This window comes from Ovis canadensis, chromosome 16 (assembly GCF_042477335.2).
Source record: "Ovis canadensis isolate MfBH-ARS-UI-01 breed Bighorn chromosome 16, ARS-UI_OviCan_v2, whole genome shotgun sequence".
In the NCBI taxonomy this organism is placed as follows: domain Eukaryota; kingdom Metazoa; phylum Chordata; class Mammalia; order Artiodactyla; family Bovidae; genus Ovis; species Ovis canadensis.
The window spans coordinates 70287619-70303840 of NC_091260.1; the positions used below are offsets into that span (position 1 = coordinate 70287619).

The 16222-nt window shown below is 43.4% G+C and overlaps 1 protein-coding gene across 1 annotated transcript in view; it reads left to right on the forward strand.

Moving 5' to 3' along the window:
• The first annotated feature begins 1878 nt into the window (after positions 1-1878).
• The window catches only part of MARCHF11 (membrane associated ring-CH-type finger 11), a 115687-nt gene continuing 101343 nt past the window's right edge, over positions 1879-16222 (forward strand). Inside the window, exons 1-2 of the mRNA XM_069556128.1 lie at positions 1879-2510; positions 3695-3850. Coding sequence (XP_069412229.1) covers positions 1980-2510; positions 3695-3850 — 687 coding nt within the window. The 5' untranslated portion in view covers positions 1879-1979. The remainder of the gene's footprint in view (positions 2511-3694; positions 3851-16222) is intronic.

The window sequence follows — 16222 nt, forward strand, 5'->3', positions numbered from 1 at the left end:
CTTGCCATTCTGCTACCGAAAACAAGCTAGTTGGAGGAGGCTAAGTGTTAGAGGATATCTCTGGGAACTCTCATCTGGAATCACTTGTGACAAAGCATTCTTGACTTCTTTTTCACTACTTCTCTGCTTTCCAACCAAACCAATTTCTGTTGAAAGAGCTGGATTATTTTTTTTTTTAAACCAAATATACTTCTTACTGCCAAATGTATAGTGGAAAAATTAAATTAGGCTGGTAGTTTATCTTAATCATTCAAGAACATCTAGCTATTAATAGAAGTCAGTGCCACCAAACATGCCATGTATTATTAATACAATATTGTTTTAGGAGGCAGGAAACAGAATTGGGGGAAAATTCATTCGGTGTTTGAGTCAGAAAATCTGTGGAGTCAGGGAGCTCAAAAGTTCTTTGTTAATAGTTCTGTGACCTTGAACAAGTAACTTTGCCTGTCTGATCCTGGCTCTACAGCTATGAAATGCAGCCAAAAACGACTGCCTGGAGAGCAAGTCAGTTGTGTCAAAGACATCAAAGTGTTACACTAGTGAAAAAAACCGATGCTTTGAATAGACACATTGCAGTATATAAATCTATCGCTTTGTGATTTTACACTGTACGAATTTGGAAACTAGGCATGTGCAACGGTCCCCGCCCCCCCGCCCCCGAGTCTAGTTTCCTGCAGGTAAGGTAGTTTATTTTCAGAAAAGAACTGAGCTTGTTGCCCTGCAGAAAGAGGAGGCTTTTCGGAGGGGAGTTCCAGAGAAACTGGCTGGCTTCCGGGTGCATAAAACCGAAATCCACGGCTGCAGCAACTTCTGCAGGAGAGGTGTCATTTGAGTCCTTTCTGTGACAAGGTGAAAGAGACCACCCGCCACAGAAACGTGGCATCAGGGTTCACTAGGAGGAACCACTCTAGGACATGATGTTTCCAATGTCACCAGGATATTTTCAAATAAACCAGGATACTCACTGCAGGAGGGAGAGGGCGAGGGGGGCAGAGAAGGAAGATGCAGGTTTTAGTGACTTCTGTTTTGGAGGCTCCGGAGGGTCAGTGAGTGTGCCCTTCCCTTGAGGGAGAGGGCTCAGGGAGCTGGAAGCGGTCTAGGGGAAGCATCCGTTAGTCCCCAGGGCCCCGTGCGCCCTTTCCTTCGCGCCCTGCTTAGGGGGCGGCTGGGGCGCGCTAGGGGCAGCAGTGTCGCGAGCCCTCCGCCCCTCCTCCATTCCCACGCGGGACTCGGGTTCGATCGCCCCCGCCCCGTCCCGCGGGCATCCCCCCGGCCCGTCCGGTAACGGTTTCTGGACCCGGTGGCCTCCGACCCGCCCCCCCCCAACCCCCCCTCCCGCAACCCACCGGAGCCGCAGTGCTGCGCGGTTCCGAGAGGGGTAATCCGCCCCGGAACAGACGTGAGCGGCCCCGGGGCGGGGTCGCGGAAGGCGGCCCAGGGATTCCCCCACCCGCCTCCCCCTAACTCCATCCCGCCCGCCGTCTCCGCACCTCACCGGAGGTTTGCGCTAGTCGCCTACCCCGGCCCCTTCCCCATTCCCCGAAACGACCCCCGGCTCCTCCCCACCTACCGCCGGGCGCCGGCTCCCGCCGAATACCTCCTCCTGGGCCCATCCCCTTCGCGGCGCGGCTCCTCCCCCTCCCCTGGTTGCCGGGTCCCCCGCCCTCGCTCCCCCCCGACCCCCCTCCCCCCTGGGCCCCGCCGCTCTCTCGAGCTGCCGAATCCGGCACCGCCTCCATCAGAGCCGAGCCCGCGGCTCCGCGGAGCAGCAGCCTCCGCCGCCGCCGCCGCCGCCGCCGCCGCCGCCGGACCCTCCGCGTCCCCTCCCCGTCCCGCCCCTCAGTCCCAGGCGCCCGGGGCCCCCGTCACCACCCTCCTCCCGCCCCCTCTTCCTTCCCTCCCTCCTCCCTTCTCCGTTAGCCCGCAGCCCGAGCCCGGCCCGCTTGCCGGGCTGGCAGGAGGGCGGCGGCGGCACCACCATGAGCTTTGAGGGCGGCCACAGCGGCGGCCGGCGCCGCGAGGCGGAGAGCGGGGACGCCGAGCCACCCCCGTCGCCTCCCCCGCCGCCTCCCCCGCCGCCGCCGCCGGCAGAGCCGGCTTCGGGCCCCGCGCCCCCTCGCTACCTGCCGGCGCCGCCCGCGTCCCCTGAGCGCCGCGCGGGGTCCGACGAGCCGCCAGCGGAGGTGGTCCCGCGGCACCGGGGCGCCGAGGAGCTACCGCCGCTGCCGGCAGGGCAGGAGGTGTCGGCGGCCGGCGACTCCGGCGAAGGTCCGAGGCGCCTTCCGGAGGCGACGGTCCCCGAGGCGGCGGCAGGGAAGGGCGGCCCCGGGGAGCCCGAGGCCGGCGCGGGTGGGGAGGGCGAGCGGCGGGGCGCAGGCGACCAGCCCGAGACGCGCTCGGTGTGTAGCAGCCGCAGCAGCAGCAGCGGCGGCGGCGGCGACCAGCGCGCCGGGCACCAGCACCAGCACCACCAGCCCATCTGCAAGATCTGCTTCCAGGGCGCCGAGCAGGTGAGCCCCGGCGGGACCTGGGGCAGAAGGAGGTGGGCTCGGGCAGGGCTGGGCTGGCTCTCGGTCCGGATGGCCGACTTTCAGCACCAAGGACAGCGCCCGCTTCTGCGTTCCTGGGATGAGCGGTTGCGTGGCGGCTACCCAGGGTCCCTTTCTTGCAAAGGCAAATAACCTTGTCCCGGTGGCGAATAGTGCTTGATTTGGTCTACACTTTTTTTTTTCCTACCTGGTTTTGCAGTTACACACTCCTCAGGTGTTTTAGTGATAATGCTATAAGTATCTCTTTTGTGAATTACTAAACGGATTTGGTTTATACATAGAAACCAACCTACATTCCTTTATCTACAAGTTTATCGTGTGGCAGATAGCCTTAGAGCACAAACAGGGAGTGAGTCATTTCAAAACCAAAAAGGGCAGAGTCTTTCCTTATGGCAAATTTTGGTGACTCAGTCTCACTGATGTGAAAAGCATGTTAGAGTTTTTAATAGGACAAATATAAAATGGATTTTGATCTTGTGAAAGAAAGCCTATTTAGCCAACAATGCACTTGATTAGAAACACAATTCTAAAATTATTGACTCCGTTAGAGGTGCATGAAAACTTATAAGCAAGTAATCTCGGGGTAAACAGGATATACATCTCTCTTATGAAACGTGTGGTCTCAGAAAACATTAGGTTTAATATTTTTATAAGTAAGGAAACTGCATAAGAACATGTAAGCTTTCAGGAATATAGTGCCCTAAGTCAATATTTATGATACTACATTTAGAAAAAAATAAAAGCATAATGCTATTGCAAGCTACTTTCTGGGATGGCATGCATTTCTTCTTTAGCAATGATTAAGAATAACTGCAGAGGAAATGCATCTGACCATCCACTTAAAAGTTATTAAAGAGATTTAATAGTACAGCTTTTCCCCAAGGGTATTGAGAGCTATATCTTGCAGACATTTTGTATGTTGGTAGAACATTTATGTCATGACTCTAAGTAATATCTTTGAAATAGTTTTAAGACTTTAGTGTCATTCCCACCAGAGATATAAAAATTTAATTTCATTTTCTAGGATGGAGTTCGATGCTTGTATCCTTCTGAGTAAATTGCTTTGCAAGAAAAGAAAGCAAGTATTGGGTTTTTAAAACAAAAACACAAACATAAAGATTCATGCTGAGTTGTTTTCTTTTCAGGGGGAGCTGTTGAACCCCTGCCGATGTGACGGGTCCGTTCGGTATACACATCAGCTGTGCTTGCTAAAATGGATCAGTGAGAGGGGTTCTTGGACCTGCGAACTCTGCTGTTACAGATACCACGTCACAGCCATTAAAATGAAACAACCCTGCCAGGTAAACTGTTGTGAAATTTCCTTCCCTTGAAGTCATTTTGCTACTAAGCATGAGGATATCTGCATATGCTACTTAAGATATTCTATACAAATCACTCTAAAACCAAGATTTAGAATTTGTAGAGATGTGCTTTGAGAAGTCTGTAACATTTTTATCTGAGAAACTCCAAAGCCATTTTTATTCAAATGGCTTCCTTTATTAATTGGTTGTTTATGGATGAAATTATACTCATCCTAGTTTGTAAGTGGGCAAGTAGGTAAACAAAATGTCTTATACTTCAGTTAATTCAATTTTATTAATTAGAAATGTTACACAAATTATTTTAGTAGTATTTTGCTAATTTAAGCATTGAAACTCTAAATGGGCTTCATTTACAGGAGATAGATGCAAGTAAAGCAAAAGTTTACTAATCTGGAAACTTTGGTGGGATCCATTATTTCTAATCTGAGCCGTTTTTACACTTAACCAGACTTTCTTTTTCATATGAGTATTTTTTCACAGTTTTATTTTGGCTACTTTCATTCATTGCTCTGTTCAACTACACAGTGGATGCAGAAGTATTCCCAACATTTACTCTCAATAATATTACTGAAATTTTATATATTCTTAGAACTTTTAGTGCATAATCACATGATCACATAATGCTCATAACCAGACAAAAATTCTTGGAGAGATAAGCTTTTTTTTTTTTAATGGTGGAACAGATTCAGGTTCTTGGAATAGACTGGTGGGATGTAAAATAATACTAAGAAAGACATCTTAGACTAAAGCAGAATAGTGTGTAATTGACAAAGTCTTATAGTGACATGGGATTGAAGTTTAGCCGATATAAAAGAGTAGGTTCAAAACAGAAATGAAGGAGGTAATGGAAGGAAAAGGAAGAGGAACTGAAAGTTAGGAGGGTGAGAAAGTAATAAAGTCCCATGTTCCCTGTTTCACTTTAAATTACCAAATTTAGTTTGCATTGAGCAATATAAAATAGATGGAATTGTTAGTAATGGCAGTAGGAATATGGAAGCTGAATTCAGTTCAGTTCTGTTCAGTTGCTCAGTCGTGTCCAACCGACTCTTTGCGACCGCATGAACTGCAGCACACCAGGCCTCCCTGTCCATCACCAACTCCCGGAGTTTACCCAAAGTCATGTGCATCAAGTTGGTGATGCCATCCAGCCATCTCATCCTCTGTCATCCCCTTCCCCTCCTGCCCCCAATCCCTTGCAGCATCAGGGTCTTTTCCAAAGAGTCAACTCTTCACATGAGGTGGCCAAAGTATTGGAGTTTCAGCTTCAGCATCAGTCCTTCCAATGAACACCCAGGACTGATCTCCTTTAAGATGCACTGGTTGGATCTCCTTGCAGTGCAAGGGACTCTCAAGAGTCTTCTCCAACACCACAGTTCAAAAGCATCAATTCTTCGGCACTCAGCTTTCTTTATGGTCCAACTCTCACATCCATACATGACCACTGGAAAGACCATAGCCTTGACTAGATGGACCTTTGTTGGCAAAGTAATGTCTCTGCTTAATATGCTATCTAGGTTGGTCATAACGTTCCTTCCAGAGAGTGTCTTTTAATTTGCAATTAACTTGCATTTCTGATGCTCACCATTTAAGGCATGATTAGCTGGCATGAAATAAAAGTATGAATTTTCTCAAGCTGACCTAAGGCTGGTAAATAATTTGGAAAGAAGATGAATAACTAATGTGAATGAATGATGATGATGGTAAAGATAGGCACAAACCTGACATATTTTCTCAGAACCACTAACTGATTGACTTACTTGGGTATCGATTTATAGATCTGTCATAATTGTCTTGAAAAGCAGAGGGAACCATGCCCAAATAACAGGATATGAGTAGTATAATTGAATCTATAATAATTTTATGAATAGAATGTGTGGAGATGAGAAATGGAGAGCCTTGAGGCTCCAGTGAAAAGTCCCATGAGAAGTGCTATGTTCTCAGATGTTCCAGAGCTGATATAGATTGCTAAGTATTTAAAAAACTTCAACTTAGGCCACGATGTATTAATTCACTTGGTGTGGTTAATTCTAAAGCAAATATAAATAGGCACTTGATGTAATTTTAAAATAGAAGAGACAGAGTTGGGGCAAAATGATATTTACTAATTCTAAACCTATAGCAGTATAGATTATTACTGTATTTTGTTTCATTTAAAAAATCAGTAGTTTTGCTTCATTTTAAAAATCAGTAGTTATTTTAATAAAAACAAGTCCCCAAAGTGTGTATGTAATATGACTGAAAAATCAAGAGGAAACAAAAACAACCAAAAACCAAAAGCTAACCTAGTATTACTAATACATTTAGGATTAATTTTATTATGACATGTGCAAATATTGTCATAATCTGTGGCCTGACCTGTTTGTTCCAGTGAACTACAAAATAATATTTAGAAACAAAATTGATAATGAGCTCATGATGATGATAGTTCAGATCATGCCTGGAAACACAACTTTCCATGACTGCATTATGTGCTTATAAAGCTCAGTACTCTTAATGAACAGAACTCAGTTATAAGGTTCCCATAGCATAGATTGCCATACCTAGGAGCAGATTATCCTCAGATAAAATTTGAATGATTGACTGACATGTCTGTTATTGATGACCCACACACTGAGCATTTACTCTGAGTTTTGGTTTCCTCTGGTGTGAAGCTAATCAAATTTAGCATTTGATTTTTTATGACACGGCAGAGATCCATCTCCTTATGGTATAGGATCAAACGGGAACCATGTCATGTCCTTCCCTTGCACTTTCTGAACCCCTTCATTTTAAGTAGAGAGCCCTCCCATAGCTGTGAGTGGGTAGTTCCTTGGATGTAGAAGGGAAAAAGATTAATTAATACTAGTAAGAGAAAGCATTTACTGAACACTTACTTTGTGCCAGGCACTGTTCTAAGTGCTTTACATATTCTATTATTGATGTTTAATCTTCAAAATAAACTTATGAGGTAGAGAATATTATCTCTATTTTATACAAAAGGAAACTGAGGTACAACATAGTTGAGTACTTTTTACTACACTCATATCTAGTAAAAGACAAAGCCAAGATTCAAACAGTCTGAAGCTCTGAGGTCCATGGCCGTAGCCACTGTGCCCTGGTTGGAAAGTGTTCTTCTCAACTTCATCATAGCCATCCTGATGTTTCTGGGTTCATCACGACTTATCCTGTGTTATGCTGAGTCAAGCAGGCACTGGTTTCAGCCTGAGTCTCGATGATGGTCTGGAAAGGCTTTATCTACTGCTGTTTAACAAACTACTTCACACACTTAGTGGTTTAAACAACATCCATCATTTATTATCTCTTAAGAGTCTGTGGGTTGACTGAGATCAGTTGGGAGGTTCCTCTCCGTATATGGCATCATTCTAGAGCTGTGAGGTTTGACTGGATGGGAACATCCAAGAGGGGCAACTTTATTTGACTTGACTGACCCAATGGACACAAGTTTGAGTAAATTCCGGGAGCTGGTGATGGACAAGGAGGCCTGGCGTGCTGCAGTCCATGGGGTCGCAAAGAGTCGGACATGACTGAGCGACTGAACCGAACTGAACTGACTTGTGCTGGTCGTTGGTTGGAAGCTCAGTTGGGGCTGCCAGCTGGTGCTTCACTCCTTTCTGTGTGTGATTTGGGTGTGATGATTGGATTCCAGGAACATAAAAGTAAAAGTTACAGGTCTGTTATGACCCAGCCTTGGAAGTGACATGGTTTTATGCCTGCTGCATTCCCTTGATTGAAGCAAATCAGAGGACCAACCATATTCAAGAGAAGAAAAAATAGACTCCACCTTTGGAGCCTGCCTTCTTTAAAAAGAGTGGACATCTTTAATCCCCTGTGGAGGTAGCTTCCAAAATGGTGCCGTCTACCTACCCTGGTGTTCGCATTTGGCCCTCATCAGGTCCAGATCGGTCAACATGTACCACCATAACTCCCCTTTCAGGGATCAGAAATAAAGAAAGTTAAAAGATGGGTGGGAGTTGGACTCCATCGGCAGTGCTCGATGTATCCACTGAAGCACTTTCAGATGTGACTGTTGCCATGATGCTCCTCTTGGTGCCGAGAGAGATGTGGGGACAGAGAAGGAACGGAGCAGCTAACCAAGAAGCACGTGTGTGTGCAGGAAACATGTTGCAATGAATCTAAAACCTTAGTTCTACTTGTTTTTCTCACTGAGATTAGAATTCTTTGAGAATTGGGGTATAAACCTCCCCATTTTGTGAGCTTTTAGTGATGCTCATCAACATGACCCAACAGAAATCTGATGTAGCCTGTAGAATATATTTAAATCTTAATTACTGTATCATTAGCAGTAGGAGCTAATTAAGACATTAGAAGTAATTAACATGCATTTACGTTCCTACTACCTCCTTGCAGAATCTTTTATTGATTACCATATTCAAGATGATGCATTAATGATAATTTTAAGAGTAAAAGCTAATTCTGTTTTGAATCTCATACTGTGGTATAAAATTAGTGCAATCTAAGAACATATAAGATCAAATTTGAGATGTTGGTGATATTTTAAATTAATTAAGCAAGTATATTTAGCTTTATGAATGCTTTCAGTACTTTTTCAAGAACTAGAGATGTTTGAAGAGAGAATATTTACTAGATGAAGCATTGTATGGGAAACTTTAAACATGCTATAAGACATGGATTATATGGCAACCCACTCCAGTACTCTTGCCTGGAAAATCCCATGGATGAAGGAGCCTGGTGGGCTGCAGTCCATGGGGTTGCAACTGAGCGACTTCACTTTCACTTTCACTTTCCACTTTCATCTATTCAAGAAGGAAGTGGCAACCCACCCTAGTGTTCTTGCCTGGAGAATCCCAGGGACGGCGGAGCCTGGTAAGCTGCCGTCTATGGGGTCGCACAGAGTCGACTGAAGCGACTTAGCAGCAGCAGCAGCAGCATAATGCCTAAACATAGAAAAATAAAATGTTAATGGAAGGCAGTAGCTATGTTACCTTGGCTGAGTTAACTATTTGTGCCTCAGTTAATTCATATTTAAAAGATAATAAAGGCACCTATTTTATACATTTTTTGAGGATTAAATATGTATATACCTGTAAAATGCTTGGAATAGTGCCAGCACATAGTAGGTGCCATTTTAATGTCGACTCCGATGACATTTACTTGTTCAGTTGGCTGAGCGATGGGGACCCTCGCTCGCTCCTAGCAACAGTTCTTGTTGTTTCCTTCAGTCTCTTGTCACTGAAATAAAGTTATTGACTCTTCTTTCCATATCATTCTTTATCCCTGCATGTTTACTCTCTGCTTTTTCTAGGAGAGCCCACCTAGGTTTCCAACCAGATTGGTTATTATAAATAAAGAAGGAATCAGCGTTTTACAAAATCAGATGTAGTGAGATATAAAATGATCTCAGCCCATGGGCACATATTTACCCTCCAGCTGTTCCTCCCCATGAGTCTTTATTGGAGTCTGCTTATAATTGGAGAGATGCTTTTTCATGGCCAAGCACAAGGCGATACCCTCCAGTGTCACTGAGTAGCACTGCGTGTTTACGCTCTGGAAAGACCCCTGAGTTTGGGTGTGTGTGATAAGCAGGAGGTCGAAGAAGCTCCAAAGATCCTGGGGGGCAATCACAGAGGGCACAGGCAGGTGGTCTGGCATCAGTCAACGGTGAATCTGGTATCCATCAGTTTTCCTTCCTCCCCTGTTACTTGGGGCACCAACGACTGGCAAAGGGCTTGTGGGGTAGGGTCGGAGACTGCCACGTGGGACGCCTGCCTTTATAGATAACAGGGCCCCAGCCATCTTTACCAGCCAATAACATTTTTGTTAGTCTGCCCCGATGCTTTTCCTTGAAGCTCTTACAATGGGCTATCAGCACCAAGTCTTCTAGCAGTGAGACTGATTGGAGCGACTCCTTGAAATGAGAGTAGTTTTCATTTTTATCCATGTTCTTTTCCTGATGGGATTCATTGTGATAGTTTTGAATTAGAGATGAAGTTGACACGAGGCAGCTTCACCTTGGCTACCGTTCTAAGGTACAGCTTCTGGACTACAAGTGTACAAAACGTTTATAGACCTTTAATGAGCTTCTCGAGGGCCCCGTGATCATTATTTTGCTAAACAGGGCTTTGTCGTGAAAGGGGTATTTCCTCCTTCAGAGGTGATTTAAGTTGTTCTCATGATGTAGCTGATGAAGTAAGAGAAGCTGACAAACTATCTTTGAAAATTGACTGTGATTTTGGAAATGTATTAGGAAAACATCAGAACATGAACTTTATCAGCGTTGCTGTCTGTTGAAATACTCAAGGCGTTTGCATTTAATGGATTAAGAATGTCTGCATACGTTCAACATGGCTGAAGTGGTGAAGCCACCACTTTTGCTTTTTCTCTGTTGCTCTTGTTGGCATCTCTGTAGGTATCACAGCAAATGACACGTGGGGGGCGTTTTATTACCATGCCTGAATATCTGAGAAACAGTGCTGAAATGTTAATATTTAAATACATGTACTGATGTATATAATAGGTAATTACAAATATCAAAATAAACAAAGAACACATCATGAGGCATCTCCCTGGCCTTTGAAGTGATTTTTGTTTCATTTGCTTACTAATTCTCAAAGCACTTAGATCTGCATTTTACTGCAGTTAAACACTGCCCAGTTAAATCTGCACTAGAACAGATTAATAATCCTCTAGTGAATACAACATGTAAATTATACTGCATCTACTACTATAGCCATCTTACTTACTGTGCGGGCTGTGTGTACAGTAATTTAGCAATCTGTTTCAAAGCCAGATGGTTCCAAGATGATAGTAAAAAAAAAAGATGGAGACCCTTCAGGGTATCGTGGACTGGTGCTTGCTTTTGTCCTTTATGGAGAGAGGACCAGGAATGATGCAGTCCTGATGGATGATACTCTCCAGAACTTTCTTTGCCACATGTGTCTGCTTTTCTACATTCATTCTAGCTCTTTTCAAGTATATCTTCCTTTTGACACCTTTCTCTTCTTTGCTCTCTTGGCCTCTCCACTCAGCTGCTTGTAGAGGAAGAATCTGTCCCTAAAAATCTGTGGGACAGATTTTAGAAAAAAATGAGGTAACACAGATAATGTAGCTTGGCAGTCACTTTCTTGGTCATTTCGTGGGCATTCGATGAGTATTTGTAGTAGGCATGAGTGAATGAACACATGAGCAAGTGTTTTAGAAAGACAGAGAAGATCATGGGGGTCGTGTTTGTATTTCTGTGGTGAGAATATGATTTAAGGAAATTAAGTTGCATTTACTCCTCACCCATTAGCCATCTACAGTTAATTTTCAACTCCTTCTTAAATTGACCTCATACTCCTATCTGAATCTGCCTGGGAAAATATGTTTGGTTCTTCAGACCATAGGGAAAAAAAAATCTTAAAAGTAGGGTCTATTTTTAAAAACCTAGAATTAAAAAAAAAAAAGTTTCCAGTGAGACAGATCTGCTCTTTTCAAAAACTAAAATGTCATGAAAAAGACTCTGTGAATGTGAAATTACCCATGTGTGACACACTTGGTTTCTTGAGGTTGTCACTGGTTGAAGGATTTCATCTAGCATTTGTTCAGAGAAATTGAATAATTTGTTGGAAATTTTACTGTATGATCGCGGGTGTAGATGAACTGCTAAGAATGTCTACTGGGTAGTTTTCTTGGTGTGAAATCTGCCACCTGGCTGAAAACTAGGTGATGGATTTTTTTTTATTTTTTAATGAGCAGTTTGTACAGTTGTAACATAACTTCCAAAATGATTTTCCACTGGTGAGTACAGTACCCCAACGCAGGGCGATGCGAAAAGGGAACAGACCATCTCTCCCTTACTCATTTGCTGCTTTGTCTTGGCGTGTGGCTTTGCTGTGATGTGACTGACATTTGCTGAAGGGATTGGAACAAAGGAAACTCAGCTTCCTTCTATTTTTGGACCTTCTAAGAGTAGGATGGGATGACTCTGAGGGTGAGGCTACAGTGCTTCTGACCCTTCAGAGCAGCAGGGAATGGACAAGATAATCGCCTACAATTACAAGTAAATGGATAGCGGACACTGAGGACGTTGCCAAGACAAACTGCACTGTGGCTTGTACTTTTTTGTATCCTTGGATATTTGACAGCATCTTCCCTGTGCCCATAACTTATAGTTGAACAACTGTTCTTGTGATTTAGCCAAATGAAGTCCCACATAAGGAGAGGTGGTCTGGAAGCAGTCCCGTGGGAAGACGTGACAAAAACGTTGCTGTGTAAAGTCAATGAGAACTTACTGGGGAGATATTTCTTATTCAGTCCCTCCTTTTAGGTATATATGCTCTGAAAGTGACTCTAAAAACCTGTTCCCCCCTCCCCAGTTTTCATCTCTTCAACAAAGCTGATTTTGAATAATGACACCTAGGCAATGCATGTGTCCTTTACATGGTAACGGGGTTCCGTTGCCCTAATATGTTTTCCAGTTTTCTTTCTCATTTTGGTATGCTAATTATGTGCAAGTGGCCAAGGCTTAATCTAGGCACAGGGGCCCTCCTGGTATGAATGGAGCATCCAGCTCTTATTTCAGGAGCCCTCTGGGCACGCCTTTGTTATATATGGACCTGCAGTTGTGCCCTGACACTTACATGTCATAACTCCAGGGTACAAAATAGTTCAGATAAACAAGGAACTATTTCAAGAAATGTATACAGGCTTGCCTTGGTTTGTTCAGCCTGTTAAAAAAAAGTCTTTAAGAAGGATAATATCTCTCACGAATATTAGTGGATTTTATTTATATTCCTGTGACAGAATATTCCAGAAGCCACAGGAAATACTTTTTCTCTTTTCTTCCCACCCCAGTGTTAACTTCTTTTCTGTGTTACATTTGCAGATTTTAATATAAGTATGTATGTAAGCATCCTCGTGTACATACACACTTTAAGAGAAAGTTTTTAAAAGAAAATAAGAAAATCAAGGGCTTCCCAGGTGGTACTAATGGTAAAGAATCCACCTGCCAACAAAAGAGATGCGAGAGACTCAAGTTCAATCCATGGGTCGGGAAGATCCCCTGGAGTAGGAAGTGGCAACCCACTCCAGTTTTCTTGCTGGAGAATTCCATGAACTGAGGAGCCTGGAGGGCTACAGTCCATGGGGCTGCAAAGAGTCAGACATAACTGAGCACAAAGAAATTTAAAACTTTACCAAATTTTGGTAAAATTAGTTGTAAGCTGAAGAGTAGAATAATAATAAAAAGCACAGGATTTTCCAGGCATATACTGAGCATTCTGTAAATATTTCTCTTATCCTCCTTCCATCTTTTTCTTCCTTTTCTTGACAACATCTTAGCCTTCTCTTTGTACTGAAGATAACTAGATGGGAGGTTTCCAGGGAAGCCTGCAGTTCTTCAGAGAGAAAAGACACACTGAACAGGGTGACAGCCCTTGTCCACGCTGGGTTCTCTAGGGTCAACAGGCATGCCTTGGGGCAAACCTGGAAGTGGAAAGAAAGTCTTGAATGCAGAATCCCTTTCAGTCCCCTCTCAAACTGTCTTCCTTTTACCTTTCATACTACAAAAGCTTCTATGAAAGACATTTTCAGAACTAGACAAGGCTTTTCAATAATTTGAGAAATAATAGACAGAAGAAAAATGCTAGGTCAACAAAATTAGAACTAATTGTACCCAAAATTTGTCAGGTAGCTTTGAGTGACACGTGGTCCCTAGACTTGGGGGAAAAGACCTCCTTGAGTAGTTTGGTGAAGCATAAGGATGGGTGAGGAATATCCTTACCTCCTGTCTGCCTCTTCTGTCTGACCTACACCCTACTAAGACTGAAGTAGTATACGTTGCATAGAAGGACATCTGAGATAGAAATATGTTACTTTCATTTTGGGCATAATTAAGCTCCACTATAGTAAACTTCAGGGGGAAATTCTCAAGCATTCCTTGAAATGCTTTTGGGGAAACTTTTAACTCCTAATGATGGTGAATGCACAGTGATTATTGATATAACAGGGCATAGAGTTGGATTAATATCTGTTTATTTTTCGTTTAGAAGATCTTACTCATGTCAAGGGTTAGGCTCAAAATATTTCATCTTTTTTTTTCTACTATGAATTAGTTGATGATTTTTATTGACTATTTTTTCACTCATCAGTACATTAACCACTCCCAAGTTGCAGGCACTGTTCTCAGTTCTAGAGCTATGGAATTTGTTGAAACAGGCCTCTGTTTCTAAATTTAAATTCTTGATGATGAAGGACAAACAATAAACAATAAGTAAGCAAACTAGGTAATTTTAGATTGTTAATAATTTCAGTAGGAAAAATCTGGATGATTTAAAAAATGATTAAAAAATGATTAAAAAAATGCAGTGAACCATATGATACTGGGTTAGAGTTGGAAACATCAGTGTAAACTCATGTTTTGCTTAATATGGATACAAATGGTTACATATGGAAATATTTATAGATATGTGCTTGTGCATGAGTTAGTATACACACACCCATTTCTTCTCTCTGTCTCTTGAGAAGGCCTAATAGTAAAACCCCAGTTACAGTTTACCTAGCACCAGATCTTAGTTTCCAATATCATCCTCCAGTAAAAGGAACCAGTCTTATACAAGATGCTATTCTATGAGATTGGAGTATGTTGTTCCAGAAAAGAAAATGCTCAAAACAACAATGATGGGACTCAGGAAAAGGACACATGAGCCAGCCTGGAAGAGTCCCCAGTGGCTAAATTTGGAACAATTTGAGCAATAAAATAAATAATGTAGTATTGGATTATAATGTAAACTGTAATATGAACTTCCATGTATGCATATTATTATAAATAAATGACTGCATGAATAAGCAAATGGAGGAAAAGAGACAAATTTCCCACAGAGGAATTCTAAATTATATATTTATATACTGTCCTCTCTAGGAAGTGGAGCCTGGCTCCCCTTGGCTCTTGAGTATGGGCTGTACTTAGTGGCTTGTTTCCGAAGAATAGACTGGTTATAGGATAGAATGTGGGGAGAGTGATTAACTTAACAGTAGAGAAGTCTGGCAAATGCCGCCCAAGCCTTGTGGCCAAGTTTAACATTACCAGTGATAAGCCACGTTGCTAATATGTGCCCTTGATATGGTGTGATGAGACTACCTTCCTTACCTTTGTAGTCTTCCTCCTAAAAACCCATAACCCTCACTGAACCATGAGAAAAACAGCAGACCAAACCTAATTGGGGTACAGGCTACAAAATACCTGACCAGTACTCTTCAACACTGTGAAGAAAAAACAAGAAAAGCCCAAGAAGCTGTCACAAGCCAGAGAAAGTTAAGGCTATGTGGTGTGCATGCCCCTCTGTCCATGGGGTTCTCCAGGCAAGAACACTGGAGTGGGTTGCCATGCCCTCCTCCAGGGGACCTTCCCAACCCAAGGGTCAAACCCAGGTCTTCTGTATTGCAGGCGGATTCTTTACCACCCAAGCTACCAGGGAAGCCACCAGGAGATGCGGTAACAAAACGTAATGTGGTGTCCTGGATGGCATTCTGGAAATAGAGAAAGGACATTAGAGAAGAACTAGTGAAATCCTAGTGAAGTGTGCTGGTGGTTTCATTTCTAAGTCATGTCCGACTCTTGCGACCCCATGGACTGTAGCCCGCCAGGCTCCTCTGTCCATGGAATTCTCCAGGCAAAAATACTGGAGTGGGTCACCATTTCCTTTTTCAGGGGATCTTTCCAACCCAGGGATCAAACCCAGGTCTCTTGCACTGCAGGCAGATTCTTTACCAACTAAGCTACCAGAGAAGCTTAGTAAAGCTTAGTAAAATGTGGAGCTTAGTCAATAGTAATGTGCCAGTGTTGATCTACTAAGTTGTGACAAACGTACCTTAGTAATGTTAGATGCTGAGGGTAGGAGAAACTGTGTGTGTCATATATGGGAACTCTTTGTACTTGTCTTTGCAACTTTTATGTACATCTAAAGCCACTCTTGGAGAAGGCAATGGCAACCCACTGCAGTACTCTTGCCTGGAAAATCCCGTGGACGGAGGAGCCTGAGAGTCTACCATCCATGGGGTCGCAAAGAGTCAGACACGACTGAGCAACTTAAAAAAAAAAAAAAAAGCCACTCTAAAAGTCTTTTTTTTTTTCCTTAAGGTATGGGAAACACTAAGTGTATCTAGATAGAAGGGGTAAGGAAAGTCTTTCTGAGATGATGGTAGTCAAGTTTAAACCTAACGATTGATGATAATCACCCTGAAAGGAGGAGCAGCTAGATCAAAGACTCGAAATCATGAAGAGCTTGTTGTATTGGGCGGAATAAAAGGGGATCCATGAGTGAGGAAGAGTAGGAGATGTTGGGGAACTAGGGATGCATCTTACCACACAGGCCACTTGTGATAGATTTGTGT